This window comes from Bos taurus, chromosome 15 (assembly GCF_002263795.3).
Source record: "Bos taurus isolate L1 Dominette 01449 registration number 42190680 breed Hereford chromosome 15, ARS-UCD2.0, whole genome shotgun sequence".
Taxonomy (NCBI): Eukaryota; Metazoa; Chordata; class Mammalia; order Artiodactyla; family Bovidae; genus Bos; species Bos taurus.
In genome coordinates, this window is record NC_037342.1 from 38,989,963 (window position 1) to 39,013,816 (window position 23,854).

Here is a 23,854-nt window from a genome sequence, read left to right on the forward strand (position 1 = left end):
CCCTGGCCTGATATCAGCTCTCTCCTTTTTTATGGTTACACTCTATTACTAATGAATGGTTCTTTATACTTACTCAACAGACAAGTTACAACAAATATATTTATAAATTAATATGATATCATTCAATGGGGAGGAGAGTACCTAGAACCTAAGTGACACCCTGGCACTGTTTTCAGAAAAACCACCTTATTCCAGCTAATAAGTAAAAATAATATTTTAACAAAAAGTATTCATCCTGCCTATGTGCTTCCTCTAAAATGCTGTGTAAGAGACTTAGAATTCAATAAAATTAGGATACAAAAAAATAATGAATACACCTTAAGAAAGGTAAGAAGTGAGAACTGTTTCCTATAATTCTAACCACATTACCTCATGAGTAACTTTCAGGACAATTATTGTAAAAAACAATAAATACTATAATGGAAATATAGGGATTCATTTATTACTTTTTGGTTTACAAACAAAGGCACCCAATAATGCTTGTACTTCTTATAAAAGACTATCGATTTACATTTAAAACAAAAAAGCAAAAAACCCTGAACCAGTCCCTACAGACAAGCATAGAAAAGGAAGAGAAATAAGATTTTCCCTTCCTGCTTCCAAACTTTATTACACAGATTCAGAAAATGTTTATTTTATGCCATCCCCAAGTCAAAGAATGTATTGCCATGCTTCTCGGTGATGAGTTATTAAACATATTAATGTTGCCAAGTCAAGTTTACTTACAGTTACAATGACTTCACAAGTGACAAATGCATATGCCAGAATTATAAGAATCAAGAGTGAATAGGGGAAAAAAACAATGTTTAAAATATAGCTTTATCAAATGAGTTAAATGATTTATTAGATTTATTCAACAGGCTATCCTGTTAAAATTTGAGTCTGTGTGTAAAAATATAATCAGAAAGAACTAAAAAAACCAGGCCTAGCAAATGACATCAATACAAAGGATTTCTAAAATCTTTATGTTTGCGTTAAGCTCAAAGTCAAGTTGGCGAGGATTAACAACCTATGTATGTTTTATACTAATTTTAAAACTTTTAAGTTCCAGAATGACATATTAATTTATTCAATAGCTTTCTTTTGACAAAAGAATTCTAAACACACAAAATTAATGCAGTGGCCTTAGCACCCTCCCAATTATCATTTCCTCGAGTTAGATTACAATAATAATGACAGAGTTCAAAGACACACACCTCCCATGTACTTCACATGCCTGCTACAGTTGTGCCTGATTCTTTTGCAAGATACAAAGATAAGTCATCTAAGTATATTTGGCAGATGTATAAAAATCATACAAATGTTAGCTTATTTTCAACACATTATGGAAATGTATTGGAGAGATGGAGCATTCAAAGGATAGAGCATCTACAGTTAATTATGTGGGCCACTTTAAATCAAAGGCATCATCATTTATTCCATTCTTAGACACTGCCATGGTCTCTCACACCTTATAAAAGGTATGGTCCTAGACCAGAGACTTCAGTATCACTGCAAAGAATATATATATATTTATATTTATATACATATTTCTTTTAAAATAATGTTTTAAAAGTTTTACTACAGAAAATCTGGCTTCAACATGGAAGCATTTTCCTTTTCAAGATTATACACCTGCATGGAAGAAGGTGATTTCCTTTACATTTAATTTTTTCACAATAATAAAATAAACTTCTTATACATTGCATCTGAATTGATGAAGAAAATTAAGATTAAAGTTCTATGTAACTTTTTGTATTGTAAACTGACTTCATTAAACATATTCAAGATACACTGTTAATGATTTAAATATAGTACAACTTGATCAGCTAAATTAGAACATGTTATGCTGATCTGTTAAAGCAAATGTGTGTTACAACAGTAAGGAGAATTAACTACTATTAAGATTTAAAGGGAATTATAATGTATCATTAAAATATACATCAATGTTCTTGCTATTACTTGTTTCTATAACTCATTTCTTTCTAAAAGCTAAAACCACATGCACAAAAAATAAAAGTTATCTTAAAACTCATTCAACAGTTTGGTACTTTATGTGGTATGTAAATAAAGTTCTTTATTTAATCTTATACACATTATTTTATGCATTATTTTTCTTGAAGGAATTCAGCTCTCAAGGTCAAAAGTTAGTATGTGTTTACACACATATGAAAACATTTTCTTAATGTTATGACTACCTGCAAATACATTCTTCCATAGTAATGTACTTTTAGTTTTAATTGGACAGTATAAGCCTTTTAAAGTCCTATTAATAAAATTTATTAAGGGAGTAGAGCACAAGTATGATGAATTCCTCCCTGTACCCACACCTGCTTGTCAAAGTCTCAAGTAATCATCCAGCTTCAAAACATGAACAAAATGTCACAGAATTGGTTTTTATTTGGTCATAATGTGGTCAATAAAAATGTACTCCTATTCTTCTTAATACTAATAGGTTTAGTGAATTTTCATTTTCCTTCTAAAAACACATGGCATATGCTGATACGGATTCTCAAACTCATTTAGATCCAGTAGGGTCTCTATAACAATATATAGCCTTCTGATTATGAAAGTAACTGATTGCTTATAGAAAATGATATGTGTCAGACCTCAAATCAGAGAAGGAAGGAAACTGAAAATGTTTTTCACATTTGAGACCATTCAGTAACTTATAGGATGATGTGAAAATAGTTTGGCTGTAATTTTAACAAAACTAAAAATCACTTAAAACTGATGATAAAAATCAAACACTGTAGAATCAAATATCTACCAACTTAGCTAGTATTCCCATTCAAATAAATGCTTTCCACTGCACTAAATATTATAATTAGAAAATCACTCTATGTTAAGGCATATTTTAATTAGTATGTTCCAGAATTGCACAGTTATACTGGTCAGTGTTCCTATCTCCCCCTCCTACCCTTACCCAACCATTTTCCCCCAGGGATCAAAATGTTAAGTCATGGTTTTGGTGGCTATTACAGATTTGAATTGGCATACCACAGTGTATTCACTAGGCTTTTATGAGCATACATTAAAATGTTACATAAAATGTACCATAATTTACTCCACATTCTGAGCTAAGATGGTTTAATGTCTTGACAAAAGGTGAAATGACTTAAGTACATTTTACATTTTATGCATTTAGACCACCATATGCATAGATGTTCTAATGCTAAATTCTTGTCTTCAGTATCTCATAGTGCTGGATGCTCGGAAGTAAGACAGAAACTTGTAACACAGACTAACCACAAAGTACCAGATGTTTCTTGCCATTTGTGATCTTGCAATAAAAATGCGCCAAATCAGGATCACAAGGATAGTATTGAAACCGTAACGTATGTTTCTCAACCTGGAAAGCAGATCAAGAGATATATTGGATACTATCTTCTAGAAAAGAATATTGTTGGATAGCAGATAATTCATATTCAAATCTTAATCTAATCAAAGTTCAAATCCATATTAATTTGAAACTTACTTAAAAATTAACTAGAAATTAGAAAGTTAGCAAACATCAAAAACACCTGACTGTGCACATTCTGGACAGCAGTCCATCAAACAATGTATTATTTCTATTAACAATAACACAAAGTTTTTTGTAACATTTGGGATGTAAATTTACTTCTTAACAAGTACAATTAAGCAGACTTCTGTATGCCCTAAACTGTGCTAGGCAACAAGTATGTTAGGTAAAATAGAAATATCTCTTGTAATTCCAGAGTTATCTCATCTAAAAAGGGAGATTCATTACATACATCATCCTACAGACAAAATAAATATTTTTGGACATCTTTAGCTGCTTACAAGTTGTCAGACAAAAGAACTTACTCCTTCAGTTATAGCTGTCCGTCAAGATCAAAAATCAACTGGACAAGTCCTCATACCATGAATGAAACATGGTACTTGCTCTACCGAGGAAGACACTCCCATTCTCAAAGAGCAAAATGCATATTATCTTGCTTATGTTTCAAAACATTTTTGATGTTTTTTTAATGGTGTTAGAAAGGAATCTAAATTGTTTAGGTATGCCATAACATTACATAAATTCCACTAACTTAAACAGGCAGTGAAAGATATAGGACTACAGTTGATTCTTCAACAATGTGGGGGTTGGGGCATCAATCCCGCACACAATTGAAAATCTAAATATAACTTTAGGGTCAGCCCTTCTTACCTGTATTTCTGCACCAGTGAATTCAACCAACTTCACACAGTGTGGTACTATAGTATATATTTATTGAAAAAACACCACATATAAATGGACCCACACAGTTCAAATCCATGTTATTCAATGCTTAACTGTACAATATATAAACAATGGGTGTAGACAAAAGAACTTTGCTCTGCCACTCAATGTGACCTTTCAAATACAACTTCCCTAAGTCTCTATTTCTTCATCTACACAACTATCTGCCCTATAAAGTCTCAAAGAGTTGAAAGAGCAAGAATAATGTGAAAGTTTTGAAAACTGTTATAAAAATTGTATTAAAAATTACTATGAATAAAAGAGATTACTATTAAAACTAATTGCATCTCTGAATAATGGACTAATAGTAATTTTTTCTCTTGTTTTCTAAGTGTTTTTTAACAATTAGTACATATTAGTTTTATAAGAGACTAAGGGAAAAGGAATAACTATTTTATAAACAAAGAAAAAGCTCTATACTGAATAATGTATTATTAGATCTCTTTTCCTCTTCTAAAGATGTATTTCAATAAGGTAGAAGAAACTTTACATTATCTCCAGTTTAAAATACATTTTTATTATCTCCTGATATCTTCACTTCTTCAGTAGCAATAAGGGAAGATCAAAGTGATATTTAAAACTAAATTCCACTTGACTTTCTTACTAATGAATAGTATAAACTGATGAAAACAGTAAGCTTCAATAGTCATAGGTTAAATCAACACTACCAGAGTTACAGTCCAAAGGCAACCACTTTCCTAAATACAATATTATTAGCAATATCTCAAGTTAACAGCTTAGGAAAAAACTAGTATTTCATAAGGAAGACAAGATGAAATCAAACCCATATAAAACTTACTTGTTCAGATGTTTTCTAGCTGCAGGAAGACCAGACATTTCTTCATTCAGTACATATTTCTTAGTTCCCATACAGTAGTTCTCTATATATTCTGCCCAATGTAACTGCCGTACATCAATATTAAAAGTCTACATAAACAAAAAAATTACTGGTTATTTTCTTGAATAATTTTCTCATAATTATTTCATATAAGTCAAAAATTCACTTTTTCCAAAGGCTAATTCCACAGGACATGCTTACAAAATGTTTACCATATTAATTTTAAAATCTTACTGCTACTCACAAAAAAAGTTCTTACTCCTATTTCATTATCTTCCATTAAACACAGAAACAATACACTTATTTCCAGTTTCCTTCTATCTACAGTATCTCTTCTTTTTGAACATCTTGCATACTATACAGATTAATTTTCCTAGAGAATAGTATTGACATTAAGAGAAAGAATGTGGCTTTCTTTAAGAAGAATGAAAGCCGGCTTAGGAGTTTACGTAACAGTAAGTAGGCCATTTGATGAAAATAGTAGATAAATACAGAAAAGAAAGCCTTACAAAAATGCTACTTCATGACAAAATAAGAGGGATATAATCTGCTCAGAGCTCTTCCACACACAATCAGGTAATTTTTTTGGTGTGATAAACAGATTATTCATAATTTAATTTACCATCACACTTCTCTGAAAATAGCAAGCTCTAGACTAAAAATAAAAAAGCTACCATAAACAAATCATTAAAGTACCACAGCACTGAAATGGAGACTTAAGATATGAGATAATATGAGAAGGTCATACATTTGTATAATTGGATTCCCATAGGAAAAATGAAAAATAATAGAAAAAAAGCAGTATCTGAAAAGACAATGGCTGGAAAATTTCCCAAAATTGTGAGACATCAAGCCACAGATTTAAAACACACACATACTATATATACACACATGTATCTATACATATTAGAGTAAAACTGCTGAAAGTCAAAGAAAGAAAATTTTTTTAAACCAGAAAAGGCACTGTAGATTACCTCCAAAGAAACAACCATTAGTCTGACCACTGACATCTCAAAGGAAGCAATGGAAGCTGTAAGATTATGAGACAATGTCTTCCAAATGCTCAAAGAAAGCTTGCTAACAGAATTCTATAGCAGTATGAATATCATTGAAGAATAAAAATATTCCAAGAATAAAAACTGAGATAATCTAACATCAATAGAAGACAAACACTAGAGAAAGTACACTAATGGGTACTCTTTAGGCAGAATGAAAATGATTCCAGACTGAAGTCTGAAATCATTAGAGGAGGATGGAGGAAGAAATCAGAGCAGTAAAAAGACAACTATACTGGTAAATCTATATGAATACTAATTGACTAGAGTACACGTTTTAGCCTTTGCATTATCCAAGAAAAGGTGGAAGTACCAATATTTTATTAGGCCTTGCTAAATTAAGAAATGATACTGTAAAGCAGGAGCAAATTAGCCCCCAGGCTTCCCTGATGGCTCAGTGGTCCCTGATGGCTCAGTGGTAAAGAATCCACCTGCCAGTGCAGGAGATGCAGGTTCAGTCCCTGGGTCAGGAAGATCCCCTGGAGAAGGAAATGGCAACCACTCCAATATTTTGCCTGGGAAATCCCATGGACAGAGGAGCCTGGTGAGCTACAGTCCATGCAGTAGAAAAGAGTTGGACACTACTTAGCAACAACAACAACAAAGCTGAACAAAATAATCATTTCTAATTATGAGATTTAAGTAGAACACTAAAGTAACATACAACCACATAAGTTAGTGGGGGTAGTAATCAGAGCTAAAACATTTTATGGTCCTAAGTATCATTAAGGAAGAGGCTATCTATACAAATCACTCAATTTTTTGTTAAGTATGCATGTTCAAATATCTAAGGTAACCTTAAAAAGAAAATTCATAAGAGTTTAAGTTTCAAACTAACAGAAAGCAAAATGTAGAATGGCAAAAAGTAGAAGAGACTATTTGAAAAACAATTTCTGAGACGTTTTCCTTAAAACTTAAAACAGTATTTGGGGGGGGAAATGCATAAAAATTCTCTTTGAACCTGACATTAAAAGAGAAAAAGAGAATCAACATTTCAATCATGCTTTGAAAATATTTCTGCTACTCTCATACTTAATTAAAAAATTCTAAAATAAAGCAACTTTATTTTATTACCAATTATGATTGAAAATGGGACACTATAAATAGATCAACTTTCTTATTGCATAATGGTTGTAGAAAATATCCAACTATTTCTCAGGTTGCTAATTAGCATACTCTAATTAGTATGCTCCTTATTTTCTAATATAAAAAAATACTTGCCTTTTTATCTTCAGGGTTTAGTTGATTCATTAACATATTGACATTGTCAGTACTCCAAACCCAAGAATTACTTGTGAAATATTCAAGAAACACCATAGCTTTGTGAAGACGAGTTATTGTTTTCATCATCCTGTATTTTAAGAAAAATTGAGATTCATAATTTGCATAGATAAGGAAAAATCTCACCACCACCCAGGGAACCAGTTTCTATTTTGAGACACTGACAGTAAAATTGTAACATGTAGTTCAATAAGTGTACCAAATCACCAGGAAATAAGAATATTTCTGCATCTTGGAACATTATATAAATGCAAAACAAAGAAAAAAAATTAAGCAGCAGTAAATGAATTTAATATTGCCTAAGGAGAGTTCTGCTGATATATGAAATGGAATATTTCAAGGCCAAATTTTCTACATATAATACTAAGCAAATAAATGAATTCAATTAGCATTCTTTTCCTTTTTTGTTCCTTAAATCACATTTTAGTTCAGCTTCGTTTTAGTAAGATTTTCTGTGAATTCATAACATACTGTTACATTTTAATCTCAACTCTTCAGCATCATGGAAGCAAAGTATACAGAAATATTCATTTGCCATTTAGTTAACTCTCTCTATATATTTTAAACAACTTGCTCTTGAACACCAACAGGCGCCTGGATGTGCCATGAAATCAATGACTCATGGTGACAACTTTCTCAAATAGATATTCAATATATTCCCTAAACTTCCCAAATCCCCAATATCCATCTTTATAAAAATAAGAAAATTTGATACTTTGTTTCTTTTTAAAAGGGTGAGGGGCTTTAATCTTTAAATTTGGCATTTTATATATCATGGTTCACTGTAAGTCATTAATATCATAACACTAACCAGAACAGTAACATCTACACAATAATAATTATCAATGATAGGGAGAGAAATAGAAGGCAGAACTTTTTGAAACACACACACCAAAAATTCCTAATCTCTGATAAAAAGAAAAATTATATGTGAAGAAATACTTTAAAAGAATTCTATTTATAGTCCCACAATTAGGATTAGCATTATGCAGTTTAGAGATCTCCAAATCAGGGCTTAAGAAATGCGAGAAATAGAAGAAAATGAGAACATTAGAAATGAGGAGGAAACCAAAAGAGTAACATTAGCTAAGCAATTCTGACATTTTCAACACATTTAGAAAGAAATCCGGAATACAGAATACTGAAACACAATGAGACAACGTGGACAATGTATGTAAAGAAGAACTGTACTTCATTAAAGAAAGTAATTACAAAATAAAACCTCCATTAAACACAGAAAGAATTAGTGAGCATCAAAGGCTAAATCTAGACAGGAATAGTTCAAACAGAAAGAATTTGAAGGGAGGAGAAGATGTACAAGATTGGTAATTAATACTCACTATCACAGCCAGTACAGTATACATGAATCACACATATACACATATTTGGTTAATGTGGCTTTCTAACATACACCTTATTTAAAAAGTTTTTCTTCCTAACTCCATTTTCACTGACAATTCTCACTTAGTCTTATTTTCAGATTCATTCAAGTGACAGAATTACCCTAAGAGTCAATCAGTGATTCCACCATAATTACAATAAAAAACTGGAGAGGGAGAAGGAAATTCGAAAGGTCATATATATATATATATATATATATATATATATATATATGTTAAATTCACAGAACATTTATCAAGTAATAAAAGTCTGGACTGAATACTATGGGAAATATAAATAGAAACTTAAAACTCTGCCCCACTAGTCTTTGGTTAAACATGCTGTAAGAGCAGATGCCTGGGACCACATTGCCATGTATGTTCTGAATATTCATTCTTTATTACAGCAACCTGAAACAAATTCTTAAAAATTTTAGAGAAGGGCAAGAGCCTAACGATCATCTAGTCCAGGGTTTCTCAATCTCAGCATTATAGACATTTTAGGCCAGATAATTCTTTGTGGGAGGGGGCTGCCGTGTGCACTGTAAGACACTTGGCAGTATCTCTGGTCTCTACCCACTAGATGCCAGGAGCATCTACCCAGCTGCGATAACTAAAAACATCTCCGAAAACTGTCCAATGTCCCTTGAGGGAGGCAAAACTGCCCTCCACGGAGAATCACAAAAATAAAAAATTTAAGATTCAGAGAAGTTAAACTAGAGAAAGTGAAGCTAAATAATAAAACAATAACAAAAAAAAGGAGGCCACAGAACCATTTTTCTAAAATACCATTTTTAAGAGAAAATAACTACTACATTTCAGGAGCTAAAGCAGATAACTTATACTACTTCTATATGTGATAATATCATGCATTCTAGTCCCAAGAGACTAGTCACCAGAATCCATATGATGCATATCTGAGTTGTATTTTTTAAATTATACCCAGATATACAGTAAGTCATATTTTTATCAAGCCGAATGACACTAGGAACAATGCAAATGAGTAAAATGGACACCATGAATGACATGACTGACATTAGTTTAATGCAGAAGCAGGCATTATATTAAGGTCCTAATGTAAGGTGTCGGAGAAGGCAATGGCACCCCACTCCAGTACTCTTGCCTGGAAAATCTCATGGACGGAGGAGCCTGGAAGGCTGCAGTCCATGGGGTTGCTAAGAGTCAGGCATGACAGAGCGACTTCACTTTCACTTTTCACTTTCATGCATTGGAGAAAGAAATGGCAACCCACTCAGTGTTCTTGCCTGGAGAATCCCAGGGATGGGGGAGCCTGGTGGGCTGCCGTCTTTGGGGTCGCACAGAGTCGGACGCGACTGAAGCGACTTAGCAGCAGCAATGTAAGGTGTAGAGGCCACTACTTTGCTCAGCAAATAATCTGAACAAATTTAATAATATAAATTGTAAGACTTTATATTTAACACTTGAGGCTTCCCTGGTGGCTCAAATGGTAAAGAAGCTGCCCTCAATGCAAGACACCTGGGTGGGGAAGATCCCCTGGAAAAGGGAATAGAAACCCACTCCAGTTTTCTCTGCCTGGAAAATTCCATGGACAGAGAAGTCTGGGAGGCTACAGTGCATGGGGTCTCAAAGAGTCAGACATGACTGAGCAACTACCACCATGTATTTAACATTTATAAAATTGCCTAAATAAAAAACCATTATGTCTCTTGTTGCTTTTAGAGTGAAAGCTCCCAAAGCATTCCTGGTTTGATATTTAGAAAGCCTTGTACAGGACAAACCTCAGTTAAGAAGACTCTTTATTTGATGCTTCCTATTTGTAGCAAATTTTAATTCCCAAAGGTGGCTACAAATATTATCTCCCATCTTATACGTTCACCTACAGTATCACCTTAACTATTAAGAGGTTCCATTAAGAGGTGAAGGTAACATACCAACAGAATGAGGTGAAGTGATACCGTGACTTCTGTGGGGAGTTAAGAAAAAGTAAGGTAGCTTTCTGCCTTGCTCAGTGGAATACTCACCCTTGAAGCCTTCAGAGGTCATGTATGCTGTTCAACTCCCCCTGAGGCTGCCACACTGTGAGGAAGCCCAAATTAGTCCATGTGCAGAGACCACACTGAAAGGTTCTGAGACTATATGAACAGAGATAGATGTCTGGCCACCCAGCTGCTCGGCACCCTTCCTTTCCTTTACCATTCCCTACAGTGTACCTGGCTCTAGTCCCTGTGACTGCAATCACTTCTAAGAGAGAACCATCCCATCAAAGCCTTCTAGAACTTCTGACCCACAGAATGAAATGATTACTGTTTTAAGATACTAAGTCTGATATCGATTTTATCTAAATTAAAAAAAAAAAAGATTCTAAAATTTGAAAGATTTGCCATGCAGCACAAATAATGGGAACAAATATATCAGTACTGGGAGTGAGGGACTGCTGTAATAAAAATCTAAAACATGCAGTACTGGCTTTAGGATTAGGTAGTAGACAGAAACTGTGAGGCCCTTGAGACCACTGATAAAACATGGAAGGACCAAGGATGTTAGTGGAAAAAATAAAAGGGCTATACGGAAGCTGTTGGTCAGAGTTTAAAGGTAAGTGAGGAAAATAATGTTGGAAGTTAGAAGAACAAAACTATTGCCTATGGTCACATGGAAAATAGAAAATGTATCAAATAAACTTGATGATCTAAGCCAAGATTTCCTCAAAGAGGACAAAGATGATCTTAAAAAATGAACTATCTGGTTTTAGTAGAATTTGGAAGGAATGTAAAATTCTAGCCAGGAATTCATTTAGAAACAACTTCTGATCAAAGATCAAATCGAGAATGCAGATGTAAGATTCTGTTAGGACCTCAAAAAGATTAAAGTAGTATACTTCATAGAAACTTTCAGACAAAAGTTTCATTCCAGATGTTAAAGATATGTCTTACAGAGGCTCTAAGAGGCAGGATTTAAGAGTCTAAGGATATAAGAGGCAAAGATTTAAGACTCAAGGGTGCTTCTTCATAAGCACTTCTTCACAGCAACTTCATAAGGAACCCAAGACAGAGAAAGGTATGTCTCAAAAAGATCTGTGGGTATGGCTTTGGTCTAATGGACTGGATTATTTTAAAACAAATACATGGGAAACACACAAAATTTTAAAGGAATTATGAGTTTATACTTAAAAGGACAGAGACAGTACTAAATGCAAAGAGACCTCTGCATTAAGGTTCAGCAAACCAGAGCTTAGGGCCAAATACATCTATTTTTAAAATAAAGTCTGACTGGAACACAGTCATGCTTGTTCATTTACATATTGTCTGAGGCTGCAGAACTGAGTGGTTATAAGGTGGAAGCTACATTTAACAGCAGAGGTAAAAAGCTGCAACAGAATCCATATGGCTCACAAAGACTGAAATATTTACTATATGGTGCTTTACAGAAAGCTTTTGGATCTCTGCTCTAAAGACTCCCAACTTTTTGTGGGCAGGAAGTAGAATAAGAAGGCAAACACAGGCCTTTTTTTTTTTTTTTTAAACGGGAAAAGAAGGATGACTCAGGAGAGAACCAAAACCTCAAAGAACAACCAGAGAGGGGGAATGAAACCCTAACTAAGAAACCATCAAACATACCCTGCTGGAATGCAGAATTATTATGGACCAGTGATTGCTGTGTGCCTCTTACTTTTTCTCTTTTGAACTAGACTGTCTAAATTATTTCCTATGCTTGTCTCACTATTATACGTCGCACGGGCAGGAGGTAACCTGACACTTTAGTTCACAGGTTTTCAGATCAATATTTGAGGAACTGTATCTGAAAAAGCGTCATCCACAATTAAAACAGATTTCACTAACCACACTGGCTTCAAGCTTTTGTCAGAGAGGTTTTGTGGGGAAAAAGCAAGAGTGTTTTCCATGTAGGAGGAATATAAACTGTTGGGACTAGAAGACTGACTATAGCAAACTGCACTTTCCAAAAACAGTTGCGACAATACCTTTCAGATATCTCACCAGCTCATTTACAAGATGATCTTGACTATTCTCTATATCCCTGCTCCTGGAATCTTGGAGCAAAAAAAAAGATCTGTGACTCGCCTGGGACTAAATGAATACGATGGAAGTAGTGCTGCATGATTTTCTAAGGTAGGTCAGAAAATGCACATTGCTTCCACCTTGCCTGCTGAAGCACTTTTCCTTGAAGCCTCCAGTTGTCATGTAAGCAGTCCAACTCCCCTAAGGCGACCACTGGTCCTTGCAAAGACACTCTATGAAAAGATCCGGATACCACATGAAGAGACAATGATACCAGCTGTTCCACTACACGTCCCCCTTTCAGTTCCATCTGACCTCAGTCACATGAAAGACCTCTAAGCCAAAGCTGCCCAGTGGATTCCTTCCTAAATTCCAGATGCTGAGAGAAGCAATAAACCAAAAGAAATAATAAAATGACCGCTGCTGTTTTAAGCCACTAAGTTTGAGATAATTTGTTATAATAGATATTGATATATCTATTATAAATTATTTAATCAACTCTGGTCTTCATTTAAGTTTACTAAGCCCCCTTTTCTGTGTAAAGCATTGTGATATATTTAACTTATTTTACTTTTTGAACCTAGTTTTGACTTTTCTGTCCTAATCTACATAAAATCTATTAATATCAAGATAGCATGCACTGTTCAACACCACTCATATATTTCAATATTTAACATACATGATGAGAAACATAACAAGACAACTGAATCCACAGAAAATTCCCTACATGTTACTCAAATCCTGATACACTATAACTAGCAGATATCTCGCTTTTATTTTTTGAGCAGCTGACGAAAGTTCTGGAATCAGCCTCTTCTTTACACTTAAATACTCAAATCCTGAACTCTCCAATCAAAGGCTCCACTACAAATGCCAATGTAGTTAAAAAAATAAATATTTTTATAGTATATTTCACTATAATTGTGGTAAAGACAGTAGGATTACTTAAGTTTGTGAGCTTTCAATAAAAAAAGGCCTTTTTATAACAACTACAAGAAATCAAGTTTTCAATTTGTTAACTTTTGTTTTAAACTATGACATTATCAACCTGAAAAATTAGTCAAAAACTGTAATTACAATATTATAAGCTGAATGGGAAGCTGAGACAGCTCAAGCAATTAATTTCCTAGAAGCATCCTAGGTTTTTTTCATATAAAACTGTACAATCCACTTAAAACAAAACATTTAACCCTTAATCCCCTATAAAACTCACCTCCAAGTTATTAATGGGGAGAGAAGGGCTCAATTTCAGCTTATAATAACAATGACAACCTTGACGCTGGACATTTCCTGTAATATGGGATTCTGGAGGATCAATGGCCCAATAAGATGAGATCCACAGTCTCCCCAATATCCTCAATTTCTAAGAAATGTTCTAGCATCCGGATTGTGATTGTAATTAATTAGGTTAGTAACTAAAGGTAAAGCTCATGCTAGCGACTTTTTGTCTCTCCAGCAAGCCTCCACCACCTTACCAATACAGTGTATTTACTGCTATTCTTCTTACCACGGTTTCTGACCTGTCAACCTTAGTGCAAGATCAAGCAATAATGCAGGTACTGTATGTCTGACACCCTTCCAATAATGAAGCAATAAGTTGTTGGAACAAAACTTAATACTGGGGCGCCTGAATACTTGGTTTAAAGGATTCATCTTGAAGAAATGATTTAGATAATATCCTGCAGGAAAAATAAGCATCAAAGCATTTTGAATGTTATTTTGTTATTCAGAAAAAAATACTTAAAGTTAGACCTAGAATTCAGCATATGACAATAATTTATCATCCAAAATTTAGAACAGAATGAATTATAACAATACCTTTGCTTTTCTGACAAATTCTTAAATTCTAGAGTCTTCTCAGTCACAAAAGGCCATTAAGCCTTATCATAAGCATAAACAAATACAGAGTTAATAGCAGTTTAGTGTAAGCATGGGTTGTTTAACAGTCAGAGGAACAGATAAGACAGAGCTAGTCACCATTACCTTGGGCTTCTTCCAGTCATCCTGAGGTAGATATCATACAGGAATGCTGGGGCCTTATGGCTTACAGCAATCCAGTAATAATATAAAAGGTGATTGGAGGTTAGATTTACATTGGGCCGTCTGAAGGCCTGTTCGAGAGGATTCCTCTTGAAAGTGGAAATTACATGGTATTCTGAGGAAGAAAAGTTGTGTAACAGCTTTGATAATAACCATGTAGTGAAGTTTTGTAAAAAAAATCATGTTTTTACAAAGCAAAATATTTTACCAAAGATGTCAGAGTGTGCTCATTTAAAAAACAAACATTTCTACTTTCTATAGTAACTAAGGGAATATGGGTATTAAACTGCTGAACTCAAGTAGTTTTAGAACTCCCACTATTTATGAATTTTAATTAGATGAATGAATTTTTGCTAAAATTCACTCTTAAAAATCTTTTTAATGTTTTACCTATATCAGTTTACAATGTCACTTTCTATATTTCACCTCTCACGATAGCTTCTTTCTTTCTGTTCCTCTTTCCAGATTCTTATTACTGTACTTACTTAAAAAAGAAAAGGGAAATCATCATCCTTTGCTTATGAATAATTAAGTTGCTCAAATTAACATTATCAACAAGCTTAAAACAACCCCAAATTAACTTCTGCTGTAATTTATCTAGGTTATACAATATCAAAACAATCAACTCTATTATCGTCTCCGTTAATACTTCAATGGAAATGTTTACTGAGATATTCACTAGAAAATAAAGCTCAATTTGATTTTTGCTAAACTTTGTAACACAATGAAAGACTACAAAAAAACCTAACTCATTTGAAGTGTTTTAAAATTCTTAAAAGAACACCACTAATTATCATAAGATTAAAAGCACCCTAGATTTTTTTCCCTTATATTCTCTAACAGTCAATCATTAAATAGAAATAAAAATGTCATAGAATAACCTCTAGGATAAAAGACAAAGATTTACTTTAAAATCAAAATTATTCCACAAGGGTAACAAAAACTGTTTAATTAGAGATAAAATAAGACCTAGTACACTAAATCAACACTGTAAATATATTTTACTTTATATTTGACTTAAAAATGATTAAGTTTCAGTACGTTCTAAGTTATACTATTCCTGTTTTGAAACAAGTAACAGCATACACACTATTGCTGTGAATTTGTGAATTTAACAGATTAATAAACCCAACAGAAAATATTCTGGCAAAATGTATCCTACTTGCTTACTCCTTCCTCTTAGGACAACTAGCTATTTCCTATGATATATCAACTCTTGTAGCTACGAGTGATACTGCCTGTGAATAAGGAACATCAGGATTAAGAATGCCCATGAGGGAGGAAAAAAGGTTTATTTCCATACCATGGGTATCTATGGGCATTGCTGCAGATGGCAGCAGAGAAACAATAAGGGTCAGGCAAGGGTGGGATGAGGAGGGAATACACAGCTGGGTATTTTTAAATTTATGAAACATTATTAAGGACCAAAAGGCAGTATTAGTCGATGTTCTAACATGGCAACTAAAATAAGAATAAACTTGTAACTGGGTGGCTTTAATGCCTCATGGATTATTCTAATGTAATTGGTGAACATTTTAAGTTTATAAAAATTTATTCTAACATTCAAAACTACAGGTAAAATCATACCAACTTCACCCCAGTGGAAGGGATTAGTGCTTCCTGTTGTACAGTTATACACCATGATGTTTCTTGGTCTGCAAAGACAAAGATCAAAGCAATGAAAAATTTTAAAAAGCTAAACTTAACCAATCTAAATCTTGTATGATACTTAAGTAGGAAGAAATGAGGACTTTTCTACCATAAATATTTAAAATACTATCTTTAAAGGATTAATTTTTATGTCTGAACAACTATTTACACTACCCTTTTTTCCAATCCTACCCAAAAAATATTTATAAAAAAATAACACAGACTTCATATTTTTCTTCTTGTATTAGCACAAGTCTTTTTTTCATACAGGAAAAAGAACCACCTCAGCTCTTCCTATCTCCCTCCCATTTTCAGAGGCTCTAGTTAAAAAGAAATTGTGAACAGAATTCGCTTTTACCAGAAACAATATATTCATATAATCATATCCCTCCTTTTTGTAAAATATAAAACAGTGACTTGAAAAATAAGGGAAGATTATTATTTAGAAAAATGTCACTGAGTAGGTGTTTAGGTTTAAGTGTTAGACCTATAAATATTATATAGTATAGTGAAGTCGCTCAGTCGTGTCCAACTCTTTTCGACCCCATGGACTGTAGCCTACCAGGCTCCTCCCTCCATGAGATTCTCCAGGCAAGAGTACTGGAGTGGGTTGCCATTTCCTTCTCCAGGGGATCTTCCCAACCCAGGGATCGAACCCAGGTCTCCCACATTGCAGGCAGACACTTTAACCTCTGAGCCACCATGGAAGCCCCATGAGTTGATTAAAGTGTACTAGTGTGCATGTTTAATACATGTAAGTTGTTCTCTGTGAATTTCACCTCTTATATATAACAAGTTTATACCAAGTTTTAGTCTGTATTAAAAAAAAATACATTAAAAAAAATTTTCTAATGACCTTGTCTATCCTGTGCCAGTACACAAGAATTTATGTTAATTCTTATTACTGCTGATGGAACCACTTCATTGGCTGTGGTAAGTCAACTCTTGCAGTTGAAAGTAATAATATCTATATAATATTGGTATGGGTTAATAAACTGATAAATATCCATTATAGAGGATATTTTAACATTAGTTCTCTTCTCGGTTACTATACATCTAATAAACGACATTGCCATCTCATATACCTATTTACTCCGGAATACCAGGCTGCCGCAAGACTCATGTTGACAACTACATCTACAGGAACAAGATCTGCAAGGGCATTGTTGGAGGCACGCATTGTTCGAAGAATTCCTTTCCCTGCCTTTGTTGAAATTAAAAACAAAACCTTAAGATACAGAACCCATAGTGCATATACACAATACAAAGATACACAGGAAAAAAAACAACAGAATATTCAATACAATAAAAGGCTTATTACTTACCGCAATAAAAAGACCACTTGGTCCATTAAAGTTATCAATCCATCCCTAATACCAAAAATTAAAAAAAAGGAAGGGAGCTTAGAAATACTATAAAATTAAAGATTTACAATTTGAACTCTATAACTCCACAAACATACTTGGTAGTCTTCTTCTAAGAACTAAAAATCTGACTATATTCAGGCCAGAATATTTCTCCCCACCTTAAATAGTCTTTTCTGAGATTGCAAATGACTAAATAAAATAATTTTCAAAGGGTTACCTACTCTTTCATTAACTCTGCAAAGAGAATTTTGCAAAAAGGAGTTTATATCTGTCAAATATTTAAGCTAAATTAAGATTGCTCAAGTTTGATTTTGTGCTAGTTACTAAGGTAGTATCCTTAGGTTGAAGGAAATGGTAAATTCTCAAGATTACTGAATAAAACAGAGTAATGTCAAAGTATCAAACAAGATAGTATCATTTACTACTACTGACAGAGACTTAAGTCTTTCCTAAATCAATTTATCTCATTTTATATCTGTTTTCTCTTATTTCAGTGATTCACAAATACTGTAATGCCTTGCTTTTCTACAGTAAATCACAGAAATTTATCTTCCTTTTCTACAGCAAATCACAGAAAATTTTTATCTTCCTTAGCATGTGAACTATACTATACAACAATTGATGGCCTTGTATAGTTAATGTTAAGAAAACTAATGAACTTCTTAGAAGACCTGCCTCTTTTAGGTACTAAAAAGCAAATGAAATAAAATAAGATCTTGAGTATTCTCACTTCTATTCCCTTCACCTCCACAAGGGAAACTAATCCACAAATAATTTTAAAAGCCAACAAATGGTGATGTGTCAGTGTCTAATCTCTTATCAATGACAAAGACCCTTGAAAGGCATGGTCTCCTCTGACTCCAGACAATACCATAACCTTTAATTTTCAGTTAACATTTTAAAAGTTTATCTGCATTTCTATACATGCAACATTATAATACATGCACCTTACATAAAAGTACCAATTAGAGTGTCTCTCTCTACAATTGGAAACAACTTTGCCACAGTAAGCCATGTTCAGTAAACAAAACCTGCTCTTAAAAAATTGCCAACTCTTTTTGTACAAAATTATGACTTAAAATTCTCAATTCCAATTATTTACAAAGATCTCTAGCAACTTACTGGAAAAGGTTCTTTCCAACTGGCACCAACAATTGATGGCCTTACAATCACCACATTTAGCTTTGCTCCTTCTTGCTGTACAACATATTCTGCCAATGCTTTTGTGTATATGTATGTATTAGGTCTGTCTCCTATCAATTTGGGTGTGATATCATTTACTAAGCCATCATCCATCCACCTGGTAAACAAAGAAATTACATGCAAAAATATTTTCAGATATTTTTTCACTTCAATAAAATATTTTCAGATATATTTTCATTTAAAAAATGAAAAACCACTTTGCATATTTCAAATATATCTATGGCTCCAACTCAAGTGTTTGACAACTTCTACTAAAAAAAAAAAAAAAAATGGAAATCAGCTTTACTTTCATTAAACATCAACCACAAATCCAGATGTATATCCAGTTTCTATAGCTAAAAACCAAGAGTTTTTTCATATACCATATGGTAGGTAGCAAAAGTGAATTAGAACTGATTTATGGTCTTTTTTTAAAAAAACATCTTCTAGTTGTTAAGTATTCATATACTTCCTATGTGTTTGACAAGGAGCACTACCCCAAATCTAAATAGCTGAAGTTGTTTCATATTACACAATAGATTATATTTTTTTCTAAAGTCTAAATAAATTCCAAAATACATCTGGCCCCAAGGAATTAAAGATTTGTATATAATCATCATAACAGCATAACATATTAATTATATACATTTTAAATGAACATACATTTACAATATAAAAGGTCTAGTAATCTACTGTCAAGTCATAAAATTCCTTCAGTTCTCTCAGTATCTTTGAAGAAAATGTCTACTATAATAACCTATAAGAGGAGGGTGATATACTAGGTGATCTCTATAGTCTTTTTCAGTCTAAATTTCTAATTTCAATGTTATGTACTTGTTTTCAATTAGTTTTCCTTTTTGTCTATAATACTATGCATATTTGTTACTGTTGTATACAGTGATACCCATACTAACTAATGAGGATGTATAAAATGGGACTATCAAGATAAACTTTCTTCTGTATGTTAAAGTTACTTTTTTGTGTGGAAGGAAAGGAATATTTATAAAATTGAAGGTAGGTTACTATTCAACATAGGAAAAATTCCATAATGGAGATGAACTTCAAAAAATGGATCAAAGAGTCATTACATTAAAAAATAAAATAAAACAGGCTTAACTAGGAGAGACTGTAGAGCCAGTAAGACTTATCACTGGAGGGAGATTACATAGTCAATCTATGAGTTATCCTAAAATTATCTGCTGGCCAGATTTTTTTGTAAACAAAGGAAGGAAATAATAGAGTAGGCTTATAGGTTCTTTCTCAGCAACTCAGATGTTTGGATAGAGAAAAAATAAACAGATAAATTAACTTACATGTTCAACTTCTCCCAGAGATATTAAACACTTCTGCCTAATGATCTGAGGAAAATGAGGCAGATATTTGGAACCATCGGAAAAGGCAATGGCAACCCACTCCAGTACTCTTGCCTGGAAAATCCCATGGATGGAGGAGCCTGGTAGGCTGCAGTCCATGGAGTCGCTAGGAGTCGGACACGACTGAGCAACTTAACTTTCACTTTTCACTTTCATGCATTGGAGAAGGAAATGGCAACCCACTCCAGTGTTCTTGCTTGGAGAATCCCAGGGACGGGGGAGCCTGTTGGGCTGCCGTCTCTGGGGTCGCACAGAGTCGGACACGACTGAAGCGACTTAGCAGCAGCAGCAGCAGCAAGAAATGGAGTTAGAAAACAGAAACCAGGGAATTACCATAAGAATGTCCCAGAAAGCTCCCAATAATAACTTTCTTACAAATCTATTTTCTCATATTTCTAGGAAAACTTTAAAGAAATGGACTTCTATGCTTATTTTAGAAGAAAACTTGGAGAAGGAGCTATGAACATTCTGTAGCACCCCTGGGAAGTAAAGAATTCAACTGAGAAACAGGGGGTGGTAACTAAGGAGCTGAACGTGAACAGGATCTCTTGGAAGAAGAGAGACCTAAGGGCAAATAGAGAATAAAGGAAGAAAAAGCTTGCAGGAATATTATATGAGAATAAAAAAACACGTGAAGATATATGGATACTGAAATTTTCTATAATTATAGTCTATAAAAGAAGAAAAGACGCTGCTATTTATTCTTGCTTTGATCCTGTTCGTTTCACTCAATGAGAATGTACAGGCTAAAGCAAATGAAATCTTGGCCATGCCTAGTTGTATCCACCAAATCACAAACACTTCTCAAGCAATAATTGATAGTAGGATTCTAGTCCTTCAGTTTAGTTCAGTTCAGTCGTTCAGTCGTGTCCGACTCTTCGCAACCCCATGAATCGCAGCACGCCAGGCCTCCCTGTCCGTCACCAACTCCTGGAGTTCACCCAGACTCACGTCCATCGAGTCAGTGATGCCATCCAGCCTAGTCCTTAGAAAGATAATAAACAATAACACTAGGAATATCAATTAAAGGATCATGACTCCTCTGATTTCCTAAAAATTCAAGGCTCCTCTGAGGATATACAGTTGACACTTGGAAAAACACAGGGCTGGGGCACTGACTCTACGTGCAGTAAAAAATCCCCATGTAACTTTACAGTCAGCGCTCTGTATCATGGTTGTGTATCAACACATTCAATCAACCACAGACTGTGTAGTACTAGAGTACTTATTTACTGAAAAAATCTGCATATAAGTAGACTCACATAGTTCAAACCCATGTTATTCAAGAGTCAACCATATTCCACTGGGCAAAATAAAAGCATAATCTTTTAATAAATTAGACCTTGCTATTGAATAGGCAGTCATTTCTCTCCATGGATATCAGGAACTTCTTGATGGCTAAGATTGATTCCTTGAAAAAACTGAGACTCTAATACCATGAATAAGCTGTTTTAAAGGCTTTCCTCCAACCATCACACCTGTTCAAAAATGAAAGCTTCACAATGACTTCACCTAGAGTCATTAGGTACAAATCAATACAATAAACAGAACACAGTAGATATATAATAATTTGCTGAGTAAGGAAGAGAGCAATGCATACATATGTGTGGATGGAGAGAGAGAGAAACTAAACAGACAAAGAGATACATGTAAATAGATAAATCTGGATCCAAAGTTTGGGGTCAAAGCAAATTTGAATAAATTTCAAACAAACATACTCTAAAGAATCAATCAGCTTCTTGGGATCCACAGGGGGTGGATAGACTACTTCATCAATATGCTTTCGATTGCAGTAGGCATATGCCGTTGATACATGCATGAACACTTCCAGATTCTTCATCTGTTGTGCAAGCAGAATAAGCTGTCGTGTAGCAATCACATTTAACTGAACAGCATCTCTGTAAAACAAAAAGTCACAATAAAAAATTGGGAAGCTATGTCTTTCTTTCACCCACTAAAAAAAAACTTATTTCCATTTTAGAGTATCAAAGATAGAAAGGGACAAAGAGGTATTTGTTTCTTTACAACTAATCCCTTAGCTCAGATTTTGTTTGTTATTTTAACATGAAGTACAGCCATTCTATCAGTTGTATTTAAAATTTTTCTGATTATTTGAAATTTCCCAGAAATAGACACAGATAATTTCAGTCTTTGGCTTTTATGCATACATTTCAAAGTCATTTTACACTTTTTTTGCATCTTGATTTTTGAAAGCATACTGTTTTATGAACTGACTATACCACATACAAAGAAAAGAATAAGTAATTTTAAAATGCTATGGTAGAGTAATCAATCAGGACAAAACAGTCAAAGAAAACGCAAAAACCTTAAAATTTATTAACATAAAATCAAATAAAAATGTTTATCTCTCTTTTAGTAGCAATTAACCTAACCGCCTTTTTAAGGCTACACAATGCAAAGGGGTGTTAAGAACAAAACTGGTACATTTGTTACAAGAGTGACATGCAAGATCCCAAGGTCTATATATTCCCTTCTTGAAATTTATTTTGAGGCAAAAATTTCACAAATGCAAAAGTATATACGCAGAATAATAACTGATAAGGCACTACCTAGAAATAGCAAAAGGCTAGAGCTCAAATATTCACTATGATATGATTTAATAAAGTAGGTATTTTTAACACAATGAAAGAATACAGCCATTAAAAAAATTATGAGAACTATAAAAGCATGGAAAAATATGTGTGAATAATATTTTTTAAATTCATACATCCTGAAGTGAAGTGGGATTAAAAACAAGACTCTGGAATAAGACCTGGGTTCAAATCTGGCTTAGCATACCTATCAGCATCACGAGATGGTCAACACCAAAATCTGATTGATTATATTCTTTGCAGCCAAAGATGGAGAAGCTCTATACAGTCAGCAAAAACAAGACCGGGAGCTGAGTGTGGCTCAGATCATGAACTCCCTATTGCCAAATTCAGACTTAAATTGAAGAAAGTGGGGAAAAACACTAGAACATTCAGGTATGACCTAAATCAAATCCCTTACGATTATACAGTGGAAGTGAGAAATAGATTTAAGGGACTAGATCTGATAGAGTGCCTGATGAACTATGGACAGAGGTTCGTGACATTGTACAGGAGACAGGGATCAAGACCATCCCCATGGAAAAGAAATGCAAAAAAGCAAAATGGCTGTCTGGGGAGGCCTTACAAATAGCTGTGAAAAGAAGAGAAGCGAAAAGCAAAGGAGAAAAGGAAAGATATACGCATCTGAATGCAGAGTTCCAAAGACTAGCAAGGGGAGATAAGAAAGCCTTCCTCAGTGATCAATGCAAAGAAATAGAGGAAAACAACAGAATGGGAAACACCAGAGATCTCTTCAAGAAAATCAGAGATACCAAGGGAACATTTCATGCAAAGATGGGCTCAATAAAGGACAGAAATGGTATGGACCTAACAGAAGAAGAAGATATTAAGAAAAGGTGGCAAGAATACACATAAGA

General features: G+C 33.8%; 1 protein-coding gene across 4 annotated transcripts in view; it reads right to left on the reverse strand.

The window, feature by feature from the left end:
* Nucleotides 1-420: 420 nt before the first annotated feature.
* FAR1 (fatty acyl-CoA reductase 1) overlaps nt 421-23,854 on the reverse strand; it is a 77,802-nt gene continuing 54,368 nt past the window's right edge. For 2 of the 4 annotated variants that reach the window (XM_059874754.1, XM_010812464.4), the window contains exons 5-13: nt 22,104-22,283; nt 18,953-19,130; nt 17,789-17,833; nt 17,549-17,667; nt 16,401-16,468; nt 14,757-14,928; nt 7,340-7,469; nt 5,025-5,152; nt 421-3,331 (exon numbers count right to left, since the gene is read on the reverse strand). In XM_059874754.1, coding sequence (XP_059730737.1) covers nt 3,169-3,331; nt 5,025-5,152; nt 7,340-7,469; nt 14,757-14,928; nt 16,401-16,468; nt 17,549-17,667; nt 17,789-17,833; nt 18,953-19,130; nt 22,104-22,283 — 1,183 coding nt within the window. In that variant the 3' untranslated portion in view covers nt 421-3,168. Of the gene's footprint in view, nt 3,332-5,024; nt 5,153-7,339; nt 7,470-14,280; nt 14,453-14,756; nt 14,929-16,400; nt 16,469-17,548; nt 17,668-17,788; nt 17,834-18,952; nt 19,131-22,103; nt 22,284-23,854 lie in introns of all 4 variants that reach the window. The other 2 variants (XM_005215973.5, NM_001099032.1) reach the window with 2 other exon arrangements.